This window comes from Manis pentadactyla, chromosome 11 (assembly GCF_030020395.1).
Source record: "Manis pentadactyla isolate mManPen7 chromosome 11, mManPen7.hap1, whole genome shotgun sequence".
Taxonomy (NCBI): Eukaryota; Metazoa; Chordata; class Mammalia; order Pholidota; family Manidae; genus Manis; species Manis pentadactyla.
This window is the reverse complement of record NC_080029.1, coordinates 91,077,088-91,094,911: the sequence shown is the minus strand read 5'-3', so window position 1 is coordinate 91,094,911 and position 17,824 is coordinate 91,077,088. Positions and strand designations below refer to the sequence as shown.

The following is a 17,824-nucleotide window of genomic DNA, read 5'->3' as shown; positions in this document are numbered from 1 at the left end:
CAATGAAACCACATTCAAAATACAAGCATACTGTTTTGTGGAGATAAATTGATTCTAAAGTTTATATAGAGCAGAAAAAGACTTGAGACTAGCTAACACAATATTGCAAAAGAAGAACAAAGTTGGAGGGCTGACATTACCCAACTTCAAGACTTACTATGAAGCTACAGTAATCAAAAGAGCATGGTATTGGTGAAAGAATACACAAGTGAATGTAACAGACTACAAGCCCAGAAATAGACCTAGGTAAAAATAGTCAACTCATCTTTGTTTTCACAAAGGAGCAAAGACAATACAATGCAGGAAAGATTATCTTCTCAACAAACGGTGTCAGAGCAGCAGGACATCCACATGCAAAAATGATTCTCGATAAAGACCTTCCACAAAATTTGAATCACAAAAATTAATTCAAAATGGTTCATACACTGAAACATAAAACACAAAACTTTAAAGCCTCCTAAAAGATAACAAAAGGAGAAAACCTACATGACTGTGGGTATGGCAATGACTTTTAAAATAAAACACCAAAGGCATGCTCCATAAAAGAAACAACTGATAGGCTGAACCTCATTAAAATAAACTGCTCTATGAAAGACAGTGTCAAGAGAAAAAGACAAGCCACAGAATGGGAGGATATATTTGCAAAAAACACATCTGAAAAAGGACTGTTATCTAACATATGCAAAGAACTCTTAAAACATAAGAAAACAATGTTTTAAAAAATGGGCCACAGACCTTAATAAACACCTCACCAAAGATCTACAGATGGCAAATAAGCATATGAAAAGAACTCCACATCATATGTCACCAGGGAAATACAAATTAAAACTGTAATATACCGTTACACACCTATGAAAGGCCAAAATCCAGAAAACTGACAACACCAAATGATAACAAGGATGCAGAGCAACAGGAACTCTCCTTCACTGCTGCTAGGAATGCAAAATGGTACACTTTGGGGGACAGTTTGGCAGTTCCTTACCAATCTAAACATACTCCTACCATATGCTCTAGTAATCATGCTTGCTCCTTGTTATCTACCCAAATGAAACAAGAACTTGGACACAGATGTTTATAGCACTTTTATTTATAACTGGCAAAACTTGGAAGCAACCAAGATGTCCTTCAGTAGGTGAATCGATAAATATACTGCTACATCCAAACAATGGAATATTATTCAGCACTAAAAAGAAATGTGCTATATCAAGCCATGAAAAGACATGAAGGAATCTTAAATACATATTACTAAGTGAAAAGCCATGTTGAAAGGCTACATACTGCATGGTTTCCACTATACTGCATTCTGACAAGGCAAATCTATAAGACAGCTGACAGATCACAGGTAGCCAAACATTAGCCGGGAAGGGGGAAGATTAACAGGCAGAGCACAGAAGATTTTTAGAGCAATGAAAATACTCTGTATGGTATTATAATGGTGGGTATGTGTCATTATACATTTGCAAAAACCCACAAAATGTACACCAAGAGTGAACCATGATGTAAATCTATGGACTTTGGGTGATGATGATGAGTCAATGTAGGTTCTTCAATTCTAACAAATGTACCACTCTGATGGGCGATGCTGATAATAGGGGAGGCTATGTGGTAGGAAAGGGTATCCAGGAAATCTCAATTTTGATGTGAACTCTATATAAAGTCTTGATTCTAAAAAAATCACAAAAAATTAATGATTCGATTCAAGTCAAATAAAAGAGACACAACAGCACACCATGAAATTATAACAAGTAACAACCTCCAGCTTCTTTTGTAGTCAGGCAATATATGAATTAGGATATCCACAGGACAGTAAATTCTTAAGTATTATATATAAGTAAGCTGACTATGACTTTACTTCTGTGCCTCTCGAGTAAGTTTTGTTTCAGTTATGACTTGGAAATCATTTCTTTTCCCTTCCCCAACTAATCTGGAGTTGTCTATATATATTACCAAGGAACAGTCATGCCTGATTAACAAAACTCTAAGTCTAAATGAATAAAACTTCTCCATTCTGATAAGTCATCTAATTTGCCTACAATTCTGAAACCTGAACCCTACTGATATTCATTACAGAAAAATGAACCATCACTTCACAGAATGTAAAAACAATTATGGTGTGTTTTATAGTGGCTTACATTTATCAATATCTGAAGTCAGCAGTTCACACAACCAACATGTTAAATCCAAAATCTTCCTTTTATCTCTAAGTTCAGAAAAACTGTTACCTACCTTTCAGAAACTTCTTGCTTCAGTTGAGGAACTTCACCAAGTGCTGAATCAATATCCATGAAACGAAGTAAGTCTCGTTTTATACTAAGGGAAGGCTTCTCCAAACCCTTGCCTGGTATTTCATAACCCCTCAATAAAGGATTTAAATCAGTTAGTTGTATCTCTGACCCCTCACTTTCTGTAAGACGGACCCGCTGGCCAGGAGAATTGGGTACACTATTCCCTTCTTGGTCAGAGCTGTTCTTTTGCTTTCCATCTCTCTGTGGCTTACTATTCAGCCCATCATCCCGGAAGCCTTTAGCAAATGGATTGTAATCTATTTTCAGCTGAGTAATCTGAATGTTCTGATAAGCTGTTACTGCAAAGAATTCAGTCTGTGGGAAAGTAAAAGTGTGGACACCAGGACCATTTAACTGTATCACTTCAGTAGCCTTTTCTGCAGGCACCAAATGAAGCCTTGGCAGATAGCGATGCATAGAATGCAAGATGATATGCCCTTCTTGGTCCAGTGTATTGTTAGTAAGTTTGAGTTTATAGAAAGATACTGGTTGATGCATCCAATAATGACCTGTAGAAGGAGATTCTGGATGAATAAAAACCCTCCCCAAAATATGGGGTTCAGCTTTCCCACTGGGTTCCCACCAGCGACCATTCCACTTATAACGATGATTATCCACAGGAGATATATCCATGACAAGGATATACTTCATATTTGAATCTAAACCTGTTATCCAGTAACGACAGTAAGGGAACATGCGTCTTCCCTGCTTGGTCAGAATCATCTCTGTGCTTCGATGATAGAACTCATTCCACATACTATTGTTATCCAAGGTGACAGTGATTCCTCCCACAGTACAGTCAGCTGGGAGACAAATCTTCCCTTTAGATTTTCCTGGTGATGACACACTGCTAGCCAAAGCACAGGCATCCCGATTAGTAACCAAAATTCCTTGATCGGTTTTGCCATTTCCTGGTTGTTTCAAGATAACAAAGAAAGTAGGTGCTGCTCCTGCCACTGTCCCACCATCTTGATTATTAGCCAATATAATCTGCTGTTTCTCCTCCATGATTCCAGGGGGTAACTCAGTAGTCAGATACCAGTAATCACCACATAGTCACAATGACCTTCCCAGCCTAAAAAAACAAGCAAAAAATCAAAACACAAAAACCCTTCAATTAAGTGAATATTTACATCAAAAACACAAGAATGATTATGTTATCCCAAAAATAGATTCCTAAATTCTTCTAAGACTTTGCTTCTACCTTTCTCTCAATCACTGCAAAGATATTCATTCTGAAATATTCACTCAACTTTTTAAAGTTCATTCTAATCTCATTAGTTAAATTACTCATCTCCCAGCCCTCTAATTATTCACTACAGGTAACTATAATTTCACATAAAAGTAAACAAAAGCATGTATTTGCTTTAGCAAAATTAAAAGTATATAAGTAAAAAACATAAGATTAAACTGGAAGGTTATCTGTATTTAAAAAGAATCCCAATACTTTATGACTTTGCCAGGTTTTCAATACATAGCAAATTATCTTTTGGATGGGTAAAAATAAATAATTTCCATGTTACCACTGTACAGAATTAGCTATTTATTATGGTACTGGCATGGGTTCATAAATAAGTAGGGAGGTATCTTAACTTGTTAGTACATATATTTAAAGAGACCATGACAGATCACTGGAACTTATTGGGAAAGAAACAACTGACTCTACACCCAGACCCTACAGTGAAAAAAATCCCAGAGGGAGCAAACATTTTAATTCCCACCAACAAGGTTCTCTGTAATTTTTTTTTAACTCGTAAAGAAATCTTAAGAAAAACATTTCAATGGGGTTTGTAGGGGGGACTTGGAGAAGTGGGGAGCCTAGTAAACATAATGGTGTTCATGTAATTGTAGATTAATAACAACAAAAAAAACCACTTCAGTAAGTAGGACAAAAAACCTAGAAGCCAGTAAGGCAAAAAAAAAAAGATGTGCATGTAAACTTAAAGTCTGGCCAAACTATCCAAGCATAATCAAATACAGCAAATGACTAACTGGGAAAAGGTATGTGCAAAGGTATGTGCAACTTTTATCATTAAGAACTCCCTTCCCTAATGCACATAGGGTTCCCACAAATCAACAGAACCAAAATTCTAATACAAAAATGGGCAAAGGATAGAAGAGTAAATAGCTATGAAATTTACATGTAATCAGAATAAGAAAAATATTACTCTGAGAAAATATCCCAAAAATGGAATCATAACATATGTGTTTTTTTGGGTATAACTTTCAAGAACTAATTTATATATACACACCCAACACAGGAGCTCTGACATACGTGAAACAAATACAGAAGTAAAGGAGGAAATAGAATGCAATGCATTCATTCTACGAGACTTCAACACACCACTCACTCCAAAGGACAGATCAGCCAGACAGAAAATAAGTAAGGACACAGAGGCACTGAACAACACACTAGAACAGATGGACCTGACATCTACAGAACTCTACACCCAAAGGCAGCAGGAAACACATTCTTCTCAAGTGCCCATGGAACATTCTCCAGAATAGACCACATACTAGGCCAACAAAAAGAGCCTCAGTAAATTCCAAAAGATTGAAATTCTACCAAACAACTTCTCAGACCACAAAGGTATAAAACTAGAAATAAATTGTACAAAGAAAACAAAAAGGCTCACAAACACATGGAGGCTTAACAACATGCGCCTAAATGATCAATGGATCAATGATTAAATTAAAACAGAGATCAAGCAAAATATGGAGACAAATGTTAACAACAGCACAAAGCCCCAACTTCTGTGGGACACATCGAAGGCAATTCTATGAGGTAAGTATATAGCAATACAGGCCTATTTAAAGAAGGAAGAACAATCCCAAATGAATAGTCTCAAGTCACAATTATTGAAACTGGAAAAAGAAGAACAAATGAGGCCCAAAGTCAGCAGAAGGAGGGACATAATAAAGATCAGAGAAGAAATAAATAAAATTGAGAAGAATATAACAATAGAAAAATCCATGAAACCAAGAGCTGGTTCTTTGAGAAAATAAATGAAATAGTTAAGCCCCTAGCCAGACTTATTAAGAAAAAAAGAGAATCTACACACATAAACAGAATCACAAATGAGAAAGGAAAAATCATGACGGACCCCATAGAAATACAAAGAATTATCAGAGAATACTATGAAAACCCATATGCTAACAAACTGGATACCAAGAAGAAATAGACAACTTCCTAGAAAAACACAATCTTCCAAGACTGACACAGGAGAAACAGAAAACGTAAACAGACCAACTACTTGGCACAAAATTGAATCAGTAATCACAAAACTACCCAACAACAAAATCCCCGAGCCAGATGGATTCACCACTAAATTTTATCAGACATATAGAGAAGACATAATACCCATTCTCCTTAAAGTTTTCCAAAAAACAGAAGATGAAGGAATACTTCCAAACTTGTTCTATGAGGCCAGCATCACTCTAATACCAAAACCAGGCAAAGACCCCACCAAAAAAGGAAATTACACACCAACACCGCTGATGAACAAAGATGCAAAAATACTCAACAAAATATTAGCAAACCAAATTCAAAAATACATCAAGAGGATCATACACCATGACCAAGTGGGATTCATCCCAGGGATGCGAGAATGGTACAACATTTGAAAATCCATTAACATCATCCACCACATAAACAAAAAGGACAAAAACCACATGATCATCTCCATAGATGCTGAAAAAGGATTCGACAAAATTCAACATCCATTCATGATAAAAACTCTCAACAAAATGGGTGTACAGGGCAAGTACCTCAACATAATGAAGGCCAAATATGACAAACCCATAGCCGACATCACACAAAAGAGCGAGAAGCTGAAAGCTTTTCACCTAAGATCAGGAAGAACACAGGGATGCACACTCTCCCCACTGTTATTCAACATAGTACTGGAGATCCTAGCCACAGCAATCAGACTAAACAAAGAAATAAAAGGCACCCAGATTGATAAGGAGGAAGTCAAACCATCACTGTTTGCAGATGACATGATATTGTACATAAAAAACCCCAAAGAATCCACTACAAAATTATTACAATTAATATCTCAATTCTGCAAAGTTGCAGGATACAAAATTAATACACAGAAATCTGTTGTTTTCCTATACACTAACAATGAACTAGGAGAAAGAGAAATCAGGGAAACAATTCCATTCACAATTACATCAAAAAGAATAAAATACCTAGGAATAAAACTAACCAAGGAAGTGAAAGACCTCTACCCTGAAAACTACAAGACACTCCTAAGAGAAATTAAAGAGGACACTAACAAATGGAAACTCATCCCATGCTCTTGGCTAGGAAGAATTAATATTGTCAAAATGGCCATCCTGCATAAAGCAATCTACAGATTCAATGCAATCCCTATCAAAATACCCACAACATTCTTCAACAAACTGGAAGAAATAGTTTTAAAATTCATATGGAACCACAAAAGACCCCAAATAGCCAAAGCAATCCTGAGAAGGAAGAATAAAGCAGGGGGTTTCTCACTTCCCAAATTCAAGCTCTACTACAAAGCCACAGTAATCAAGACAATCTGGTACTGGCACAAGAACAGACCCATAGACCAGTGGAACAGAATAGAATCCAGATATTAACCCAAGCATATATGGTCAATTAATATATGACAAAGGAGCCAAGGATATACAATGGGGAAATGACAGCCTCTTCAACAGCTGGTGTTGGCAAAACTGGACAGGTTCATGCAAGAGAATGAAACTGGATTATTGTTTAACCCCATACACAAAAGTAAACTCGAAATGGATTAAAGACTTGAATGTAAGTCATGAAACCATAAACTCTTAGAAGAAAACATAGGCAAACATCTCCTGAATATAAGCATGAGCAACTTCTTCCTGACCCCATCTCCTCAAGAAAGGGAAATAAAAGCAAAAATGAACTCATGGGACTACATTAAACTAAAAAGTTTTTGTACGGCAAAGGACATCATCAACAAAACAAAAAGGCATCCTACAGTGTGGGAGAATATATTTGAAAATGACATATCCGACAAGGGGTTAACATCCAAAATATATAAAGAACTTACACACCTCAGCACCCAAAAAGCAAATAATCTGATTAACAAATGGGCAGAGGATATGAAGAGACGAGACGGTTCTCCAAAGAAGAAATTCAGATGGCCAACAGACACATGAAAAGATGCTCCACATCGCTAATCATCAGGGAAATGCAAATTAAAACCACAATGAGATATCATCTCACATCAGTAAGGATGGCCAGCATCGAAAAGACTAAGAACAAGAAATGTTGGTGAGGATGCGGAGAAAGGGGAACCCTCCTACACTGCTGGTGGGAAGGTAAACTAGTTCAACCATTGTAGAAAGCAATATGGAGGTTCCTCAAAAAACTAAAAATAGAAATACCATTTGACCCCGGAATGCCACTCCCTGGAATATACCCAAATAATACAACTTCTCAGATTCAAAAAGACATATGCATCCCTATGTTCATCGCAGCACTTTTTACAATAGCCAAGATATGGGAGCATCCTAAGTGTCCATCTGTAGATGAATGGATAAAGAAGATGTGGTACATATATACAATGGAATACTATTCAGCCATAAGAAAAACAAATCCTACCACTTGCAACAACATGGATGGAGCTGGAGGACAGTACACTCAGTGAAATAAGCTAGGCAGAGAAAGACAAATGTCAAATGATTTCCCTCATTTGTGGAGTATAACGAGAGGCAAAACTGAAGGAACAAAATGGCAGCAGACTCAGGGACTCCAAGAATGAACTACTGGTTACCAAAGGGGGGAGGGGTGTGGGAGTGCGGGTGGGGAGGGAGGGAGAAGGGGATTGAGGGGTATTATGTTTAGTACACACGGTGTGGGGGATCATGGGGAGAACAGTGTACCACATAGAAGGAACACAGTGGATCTTTGGCAACTTGCTGCACTGATGGACAGTGACTGCATTGGTGTATGGGTGAGGACTTGATAATATGGGTAAATGTAGTAACCACATTGTTTTTTCATGTGAAACCTTCCTAAGAGTGTGTATCAATCATACTTTAATAAAAAATTTAAAAAAAAAACTGGATCATTGTCTACCCCATATACAAAAGTACATTCAAAATGGATCAAAGACCTGAATGTAAGTCATGAAACCATAAAACTCTTAGAAGAAAACATAGGCAATAATCTCTTGGACATAAGCATGAGCAACTTCTTCATGAGCATACCTCCCTGGGCAAGAGAAACAAAAGCAAAAATGAACAAGTGGGACTATATCAAGCTGAAAAGCTTCTGTAAAGCAAAGGACACCATCAGTAGAAAAAACGTCCTAAATAAAGTATGGGAGATTATATTCATAAACGACATATCCGATAAAGGGTTGACATCCAAAATATATAAAGAGCTCATGCACCTCAACAAACAAAAAGCAAATAAGCCAATTAAAAAATGGGCACAGGATCTGAACAGACACTTCTCCAAAGAAGAAATTCAGATGGCCCACAGGCACATGAAAGATGCTCCACACCCCTAATCATCAGAGAAATGCAAATTAAAACCACAATGAGGTATCACCTCACACCAGTTGTATGGCCAACATCCAAAAGACAAACAACAAATGTTGGGAAGGATGTGAAGAAAGGGGAACCCTCCTACACTGCTGGTGGGAATGTAAATTAGTTCAGCCATTGTGGAAAGCAGTATGGAGGTTCCCCAAAAAACTAAAATTAGGAATACCATTCAACCCAGGAATTCCACCCCTAGGAAGTTACCCTAAGAATACAGGAACCCAGTTTGAAACAGACATATGCACCCATATGTTTATTGCAGCACTATTTACAATAGCCAAGAAATGGAAGCAACCTAAGTAGATGAATGCATAAAGAAAATGTGGTACATATACACAATGGAATATTATTCAGCCATAAGAAGAAAACAGATCCTACCATTTGCAACAAAATGGATGGAGCTAGAGGGTATTGCTCAGTGAAATAACCCAGGCGGAAAAAGACAAGTATCAAATGATTTCACTCATCTGTGGAGTGTAAGAACAAAGAGAAAAACTGAAGGAACAAAACAGCAGCAGACTCACAGAACCCAAGAATGGACTAACAGTTACCAAAGGGAAAGGGACTGGGGAGGATGGGTGGGAAGAAAGGAATAAGGGGGAAAAAAGTGGCATTGCGATTAGCAGACATAATGTAGGGCGGGGCATGGGGAAGGCAGTACAACACAGAGAAGACAAGTAGTGATTCTATAGTATCTTACTACGCTGATGGACAGTGACTGTAATGGGGTATGTGGGGGGGACTTGATAATGGGGGGAGTCTAGTAAACATAATATTGATTGCTCATGTAATTGTACATTAATGATACCACAAACATGGGCGACTTCTTCATGAACATATCTTCCTGGGCAAGGGAAACAAAAGTAAAAATGAACAAGTGGGACTATATCAAGCTGAAAAGCTTCTGCACAGCAAAGGACAGCATCAACAGAACAAAAAGGTACCCTATAGTATGGGAGAATATATTCATAAATGACAGATCAGATAAAGGGTTGACATCCAAAATACATAAAGAGCTCACGCACCTCAACAAACAAAAAGCAAATAATCCAATTAGAAAATGGGCAGAGGAGCTGACAGACAGTTCTCCAAAGAAATTCGGATGGCCAACAGACACATGAAAAGATGCTTCACATTGCTAGTCATCAGAGAAATACAAATTAAAACCACGATTATTAAAAAATAAATAAATAAACATGGGAGAAATGTGGGATTCACATATAAATCAAGTATAAAAATCAAATGGACAATCATATCTGACTTGATTGTTTATAGTTCATGATGCGTGATCAAAACTGAAAGTTTCTGTGATATGACTGCCCTTGCACTGTTCACCATGTAAGAAGTTATTCACTATGTAAGAACTTGTTCATTATGCTTCAGAAGATTGGAGACTGTTGAGAATTAGGCTTGGGGTTGATTAATGATTGTGCATTGAGTCCCCTATACAGAATTTTATTGTTGTTAACAACCATTTGATCAATAAATATGAGAGATGCCCTCTCAAAAAAAAAAAAAAAAAAAAAACCACAATGAGATATCACCTCACACCAAAATAAAACTTTTTTAGAAGAAAAAAATTAAAGTTAAAAAAAAGTGAAATTAACTTGAAAACAACCCAGTTTATGCAGAATAGTAACATTTCAATATGTAATCATTATAAGAAATTAATAATTTTTAATTTTATATTAAAAAATTTTTAATTCAAAAAAAAGAATTAACTTGTTTAGTTTTTACTTTTTGAACAGGTTGTATATTCATACAATAGAAAATTTAGAATCTGTGGTCAGAGTATATATTTTTCCAGCCACCCAGCTTTTATATATATATATATATATATATATATAAAAGAAAAAATTCAGATGGCCAAGAAATAGAGAGTCCAGATATAAACCCAAGCATATATGGTCAATTAATATATGACAAAGGATCCATGGATATACTATGGGGAAATGACAGCCTCTTCAACAGCTGGTGTTGGCAAAACTGGACAGCTACATGTAAGAGAATGAAACTGGATTACTGTCTAGCCCAGCACACAAAAGTAAATTCAAAATACACCGAAGACCTGAGTGTAAGTCATGAAACCATAAAACTCTTAGAAAAAAAACATAGGCAAAAAATCTGTTGGACATAAACATGAGCAACTTCTTCATGAACATATCTCCCTGGGCAAGGGAAACAAAAGCAAAAATGAACAAGTGGGACTACATCAAACTAAAAAGCTTCTGTACAGCAAAGGACACCATCAGTAAAACAAAAAATCCTACAGTATGGGAGAATATATTCATAAAGGACAGATCCGATAAGTGGTTGATATCTAAATTATATAAAGAGCTCACGCACCTCAACAAACAAAAAGCAAATAATCCAATTAAAAAATGGGCAGAGTAGCTGAACAGACACTTCTCCAAAGGAGAAATTCAGATGGCCAACAGCCACTTGAAAAGATACTCCACATCACTAATCATCAGAGAAATGCAAATTAAAACCACAATGAGATATCACCTCACACCAGTTGCATGGCCAACATTCAAAAGACAAACAACAGCAAATGTTGGCACGGATGTGGAGAAAGGGGAACCCTCCTACACTGCTGGTGGGAATGTAAATTAGTTCAATGATTGTGGAAAACAGTATGGAGGTTCCTCGTAAAACTCAAAATAGAAATACCATTTGACCCAGGAATTCCACTCCTAGGCAGTTGCCCTAAGAATGCAGGATCCCAGTTTGAAACAGACATATGCACCCATATGTTTATTGCAGCACTATTTACAATAGCCAAGAAATGGAAGCAACCTAAGTAGATGAATGCATAAAGAAAATGTGGTACATATACACAATGGAATATTATTCAGCCATAAGAAGAAAACAGATCCTACCATTTGCCACAAAATGGATGGAGCTAGAGGGTATTATGCTCAGTGAAATAAGCCAGGCAGAAAAAGACAAGTATCAAATGATTTCCCTCATCTGTGAAGCAAAGGAACAAAGCAAAAACTGAAGGAACAAAACAGCAGCAGACTCACAGAACCCAAGAATGGACTAACAGTTACCAAAAGGAAAGGGACTGGGGAGGGTGTGTGGGAAGGGAGGGATAAGGGGAAAAAAGGGGCATCACGATTAGCACACATAATGTAACAGGGGATGGGGGGGAGGACTGGGAAAGGCAATATACACAGAGAAGACAAGTAGTGATTCTATAGCATCTTACTACACTGATATACAGTGACTGTAATGGGGTACGTGGTGGGGAGTTGATAATAGGGGGAGTCTAGTAACCAAAATGTTGTTTAAGTAATTGTACATTAACAATACCAAAATAAAATTTTTAAAAAATAGAAGTTTCATAGAGGTGTTGTGAAGTGTGGAAGTCAACAGGTATTCTCATCTAACCAGATACTGAGAGCACAAAATGACCTAATTTCTAATGGTAAAGGGTAACATCAAAATAAATACCAGTAGTACAAATGTATATATCCTATGAAACAGCAGTCCTTCTAGGTATTTATCTTAAATACACATGTGCACACACATCCATGATTAATGATATATATAAGATTATTCCCTGCATTCCCTTTTAACACAGCAAAAGATGGGAGAAGATGAGTCCAACAATAGAGATTGATTAAATAAATGGTGATACAACCATAGAGTGGAATATTCTGTAAGTATAAAAGAGAATGTATACATTTTATGGATTCATACAAAATTACCTACAAGATAATTTAGGGCAAAATGTGCTTAAGATCATCAAAAAACCCCAACAAAGATCCACGCACTGCTACAGCTGTAGATGCACTCATCCCACCAGTTCCTGGACTTGCCATGGGAATGAGGAAGGAGATATCTAAGCTGGCCTGTGCATACAGTAAAACAACAAAATTGGACTGGATCTATACTGTTGGAACTCAACCAAGAATTTGGAGAAGTGCAAATTGTAGCGCTCCAAAGTCTTACAACTACAAACTATTTATTGTTAAAAGAACATATGGCATGTGAACAGTCCCCAGGAATGGGTTGTTTTAATTTATCTGATTTCTCTCAGACTGTTCAAGTTCATTTGGACAATATCCACCATATCATAGATAAGTTTTCACAAATGCCTAAGGTGCCTAACTGGTTTTCTTGGTTTCACTGCAGATGGCTGGTAATTACAGATATGCCTTGGTTATGTAACTATACTCCTATTATGTTAATGTGTGTGTGCAATTTAAGTAGTAGCTTAAAACCTATACATGCTGAAGTTACTCTACAAGAAGATATATCAAAGAAATAATCAATCTTCCCATGTTTTCTTCCGCCTGCTACTTCTATAGCTTTTCTTCTTCCTTCCTAATTACAATCCTTAAATAGAATTCGTGCCTCATATCAAATTTACCGAGTATCATAATTCTTCCAAGTGGTAAAGATACCTCAAGACAAATGCTGGGCATAGAAGCCACAGGGCATAAATATGCAAAGAAGTAAAAAGCTAACTTTTTCAAACAATAAGGCTTCTCTCTCACTTACCAACTTCACATTTCCCTGTATGGCCCCGGAAGATGACTGGTTAGCCAGAGACGGGTAAGATTCCTCAAGGGAGGAACAACCTAAGACAGGCACAGTCGCAGGGGGGCCATCAGGTGAGAAATTGGGGATCAACAGAGGTGAGGCTTAGAACCTCACCCCCCCGTTCTGAGAGAAATCTTCTGCATACGTGGATGTTTTATTGCCCTGGTCTAGCTTGGATTAACACATAGTCTACAGGCACACACCTGATCATCTACATGTGCTCTCTTACAACACTAAACTATGTTTTCTACCTTTATCTTGTATCTACCTACCACTTCAGCATCTTATTAAAAATAATAAAGAGAGAAATGTGGTATCCACATATAAATCAAGTATAAAAATCAAATGTGTATTCATATTTGAACTGACTGTTTATAGTTCATAATGCATGAGCAAAACTAAAAGTTTCTGTGATGACTGCCCTTGTACTGTTCACCATGTAACTTAGTCACTATGTAAGAATTTGTTCTCCATGTAAGAACTTGTTCGTTATGCTTCAGAAGATTGGAGACTGATGAAAATTAGGCTTGGGGTGGATTAATGATTCTGCATTGAGCATTGACTCCCCTATACAGAATTTTATTGTTGTTAACAACCATTTGATCAATAAATATGAGAGATGCCCTAACAACAACAACCAAGAAAAAGTACACACTTCCAATTGTAAAATAAATAAGCAACCGGGATGTAATGTATAGCATAAGGAATATAGTCAAAATATTGTAACAACTTGGTATGGTGATAGCTGGTACTTAGAATTATCATGTATATAAATGTTGAATCACTGTGTTGTACACCTGAAACTAATGTAATGTAATACTGTGTGTCAACTACCCTTTAATAAAAAATAATTATCTAAAAAAAAAAAAAAATAATAATAATAATAATAATAATAATAATAATAAAGAGAGAAATGTGGTATCCACATATAAATCAAGTATAAAAACCAAATGAGTATTCATATTTGAACTGACTGTTTATAGTTCATAATGCATGAGCAAAACCGAAAGTTTCTGTGATGACTGCCCTTGTACTGTTCACTATGTAACTTATTCATTATGTAAGAATTTGTTCTACATGTAAAAACTTGTTTGTTATGCCTCAGAAGATTGGAGACTGACAAAAATTAGGCTTGGGGTGGAATAATGATTGTGCATTGAGCATTGACTCCCCTATACAGAATTTTATTGTCGTTAACAACCATTTGATCAATAAATATGAGAGATGCCCTCACAAAAAAAAAAAAGGACAGACTTCCAATGGTAAAATAAATTAGTAACCAGGATGTAATGTATAGCATAAGGAATATAGTCAAGATATTGTAACAGCTTGGTAGGGTGATAGCTGGAACCTAGAATTATGTATATAAATGTTCTACCACTGTGTTGTACACTTGAAACTCATGTAATGTAATACTGTGTGTCAACTACCCTTCAATAAAAAATAATTATTAAAAAAAAAAAAAAAAAAAAAATGTGCTTAAGAGAGTTGTTGATTATGCTACACTTCTTTATAAAGTTGGGGGTGAAAAGCCAAAAACAGAAGAGAACATATGTGTATCTGCTTTACAGAGATGGACTATCTGTAAAGATAGAAAAGGAACCGGTAGTACTGGCTACATCAAGGGAAAACTGGGTGGCTGGGAAAATACATACTCTGACCACAGTTTCTAAATTTTTAATCCAATGAATACACATTCATTGAACCTGTTCAAAAACTAAAAACTAAAAACTAAATTTGTTAATTCTTAAAAGTTATAACCAAAAAACCACATATATTATATGATTGCATTAATAGGAAATGTCTAGAATAGGCAAACCTACAGAGACAAAAATAAATGATGGTTGCCAAAGGAGGGAGAGAGGGATAACTGGAACAATTCTTAATGGGTATGGGGTTTCTTTTGGGGATGATGGAAATCTTCAGAACTAAAAACTACTGAAGTGTATCCTTTAAAATAGTGAATTTTATCCCAGTAAAAAGATATAAAGAAGTCTGATTGTTAAATTCAACTGAACTGATGTGCTAAATTACCTAAATATTCTACAAGACATAAAGCTATCACCTCCAATTAACCTTATGTGAATAAAACAAAATACTACATCAATACTCCTGTGAAAGTAGATTAATAATTTTTATTAAATTCATCCATTCACTGGTGCTCCTCATTTTAATTAAAATGTTAAATTTTACCTTTCATCAAAGCTCCTGACCAGCGGAAAAAGCATCTGATCTGAATTTTACCTCTTCTTTCAGGACTGGCCACATGACCAAAAAGAGAAGCAAACAAACAAACAAACAAAAGCTCCAATACTTAAGACATGTTAGCCTGAGCATAAGAGTTATTTTAAAAATCAAGACTTCAAAAAGGTTGGCTAATGTTTCCTATTATGGCTAGATATAAAAATAGAAACCCATTTCCTACCACTAAAGCACTAATACCCAGAAAAGGTGAAAGAAAAATCTCTCCTCTGATTTGGAGTGTATTTTTAATAGATAGATAAAATTGAAGGTGATTATTTGCAAAAGCTGCCTCAAGCTTAAGGCAAGTTGTTTATTCCCTAAAACTAACAAGTTTAGACAATACCTGTCAGAGATTGATAAAACAAAATTTACAGAGACTTTTAAGTCACAAATGACTTTGTAAAAGTAAAGCTTAGAGGACTCACAAAAACTAATCTCTCTGCAATGATTTTTAGTTCAAACAATACAAACTCCTGCATTTAGTCCATAAAGTTCAAAGTCTTGTTACAAATCAACTATTTATGTGAGCAATTATACAAAACATTCTTATTAAAAGTGCATTTAAATATGACCAAGGCAGCAAAGAACTACTCATACAAACCTATGAGTACATTAAACGGTTCAGAATCTCTTAAAACATTACCTTCTATAATATTAAAATCTTGATTCTCAGATCATTACAAGTAAAACAATGGCAAAAAGTTTAAACCAATGCTTTAAGAATCACTCTTTTAAAAATTAATCTATGAAGTGTCAAAGATTCAACTGACAGAAATCCAGTTCAATGCTTCATAGACTGCACTGAAGTAAATTTTATGCTAACTTTATATACACACACATTTCAAATGTTTCCTTTTACCTAAACAAAATTAAGTGCAGAGAAGTCAGAAGATAGTAAAAAGAAAAAGATAAAAATGTGTATGAAATTAGGAAGAAGTTAGAACTTTCAGACTTTTGATTTGCCTAAGGGCTTTTTTTTAATCTTCCAATTAAATTATTCCACGGATTGATCAAAATACATAAAATCAAAAGCCTAAATTATGATCAAATCTCTACCTTGAGCCATACATTGCTACTGGTTTAGGAACAGAAATCAAATTCTTATTCCACATTAATCTGCAAGCAGATTCCACTTCAAGTATTTGCCTATGCTTTAGGGATACAATATTGTGGTTTTAATCAAAGCACAGTCAATTCAGCCTATTCAACCGTTTCACTCACAAAATACTATTCTAAAGTCCAAGACAACCTAAACCAATTGCAAAAATCAAATTTACTTTAGGAAGGTCTAACCTACTCATGAAGAAATAAATTTCCTTTCAGGAGGATTCTAAAAATGCTCTCTATTTGGCTCTCTAAAAGCTTTAAGAAGACCACAGTTTGGGTATACACATGTAACTCAACATCCAAAAAATCTCAGTTCAGCTTTTCAAGATCAGGCATTTATTTACATAAAATAACTATAATAATAAGCCCAGAAGAAAGTTTAGATGTGGATGAGAAATACTCTAGCATTCTGAAAACATCACCATCCACAGACACACACACACACACACACACTCTCTCTCTCTCTCTCTCTCTCTCTCTCTCTCTCTCTTTCACAGAGAATGTTTTCAGGTAAGTAATGTCCTAAGTTCCATACATAAAACTGTTAGAATTTCACAGTCCCTGCTCTAAATGTCTCTTCACCAATGACCTCTCTGGAAAATGTTTAACTACTAAAGCAATAACCCTTAAACAACCTAGAAAATATACTAGTTAGTTTACTAGGTAGTTACCTAATTCAATGATTCATGTACTGTGCACCCCAAAAAAAAGGAAAAAAGGGGAAAAAAAGCATAAAATAAAAATTCCAAATCAATACCCTTACTCTAAAACACAAAACATTCAAATTTTTGCTGGTCAACCCATCCTGAATTATTAGCTTGCTAATAATAAATAACCATAACTTTTCATGTAACAAATGCATTACCATATGGTAGGCACCAAGATATTTTGTTCCTTAATATAATCACTACAAGAATGACTAAATTAAATCAACATTTCTGAACCTCAAATTTTAAGAGACCAGGCTCACCCTTATTTCAGTATGTGCCAGTATACAATAGATCCACAAATCTGAAAAACCTTAAAAAAGTAAAATCTGGATATAATCATAAAATATGATAGCAAATGATGGC

General features: G+C 35.7%; 1 protein-coding gene across 17 annotated transcripts in view; it reads right to left on the bottom strand.

Moving 5' to 3' along the window:
• The window catches only part of MGA (MAX dimerization protein MGA), a 209,433-nt gene that overhangs the window by 104,380 nt on the left and 87,229 nt on the right, over window positions 1-17,824 (bottom strand). For all 17 annotated transcript variants that reach the window (XM_036923773.2, XM_036923774.2, XM_036923771.2 and 14 more), the window contains exon 2: window positions 2,227-3,360. In XM_036923773.2, the coding sequence (XP_036779668.2) occupies window positions 2,227-3,293 (1,067 nt within the window). In that variant the 5' untranslated portion in view covers window positions 3,294-3,360. The remainder of the gene's footprint in view (window positions 1-2,226; window positions 3,361-17,824) is intronic.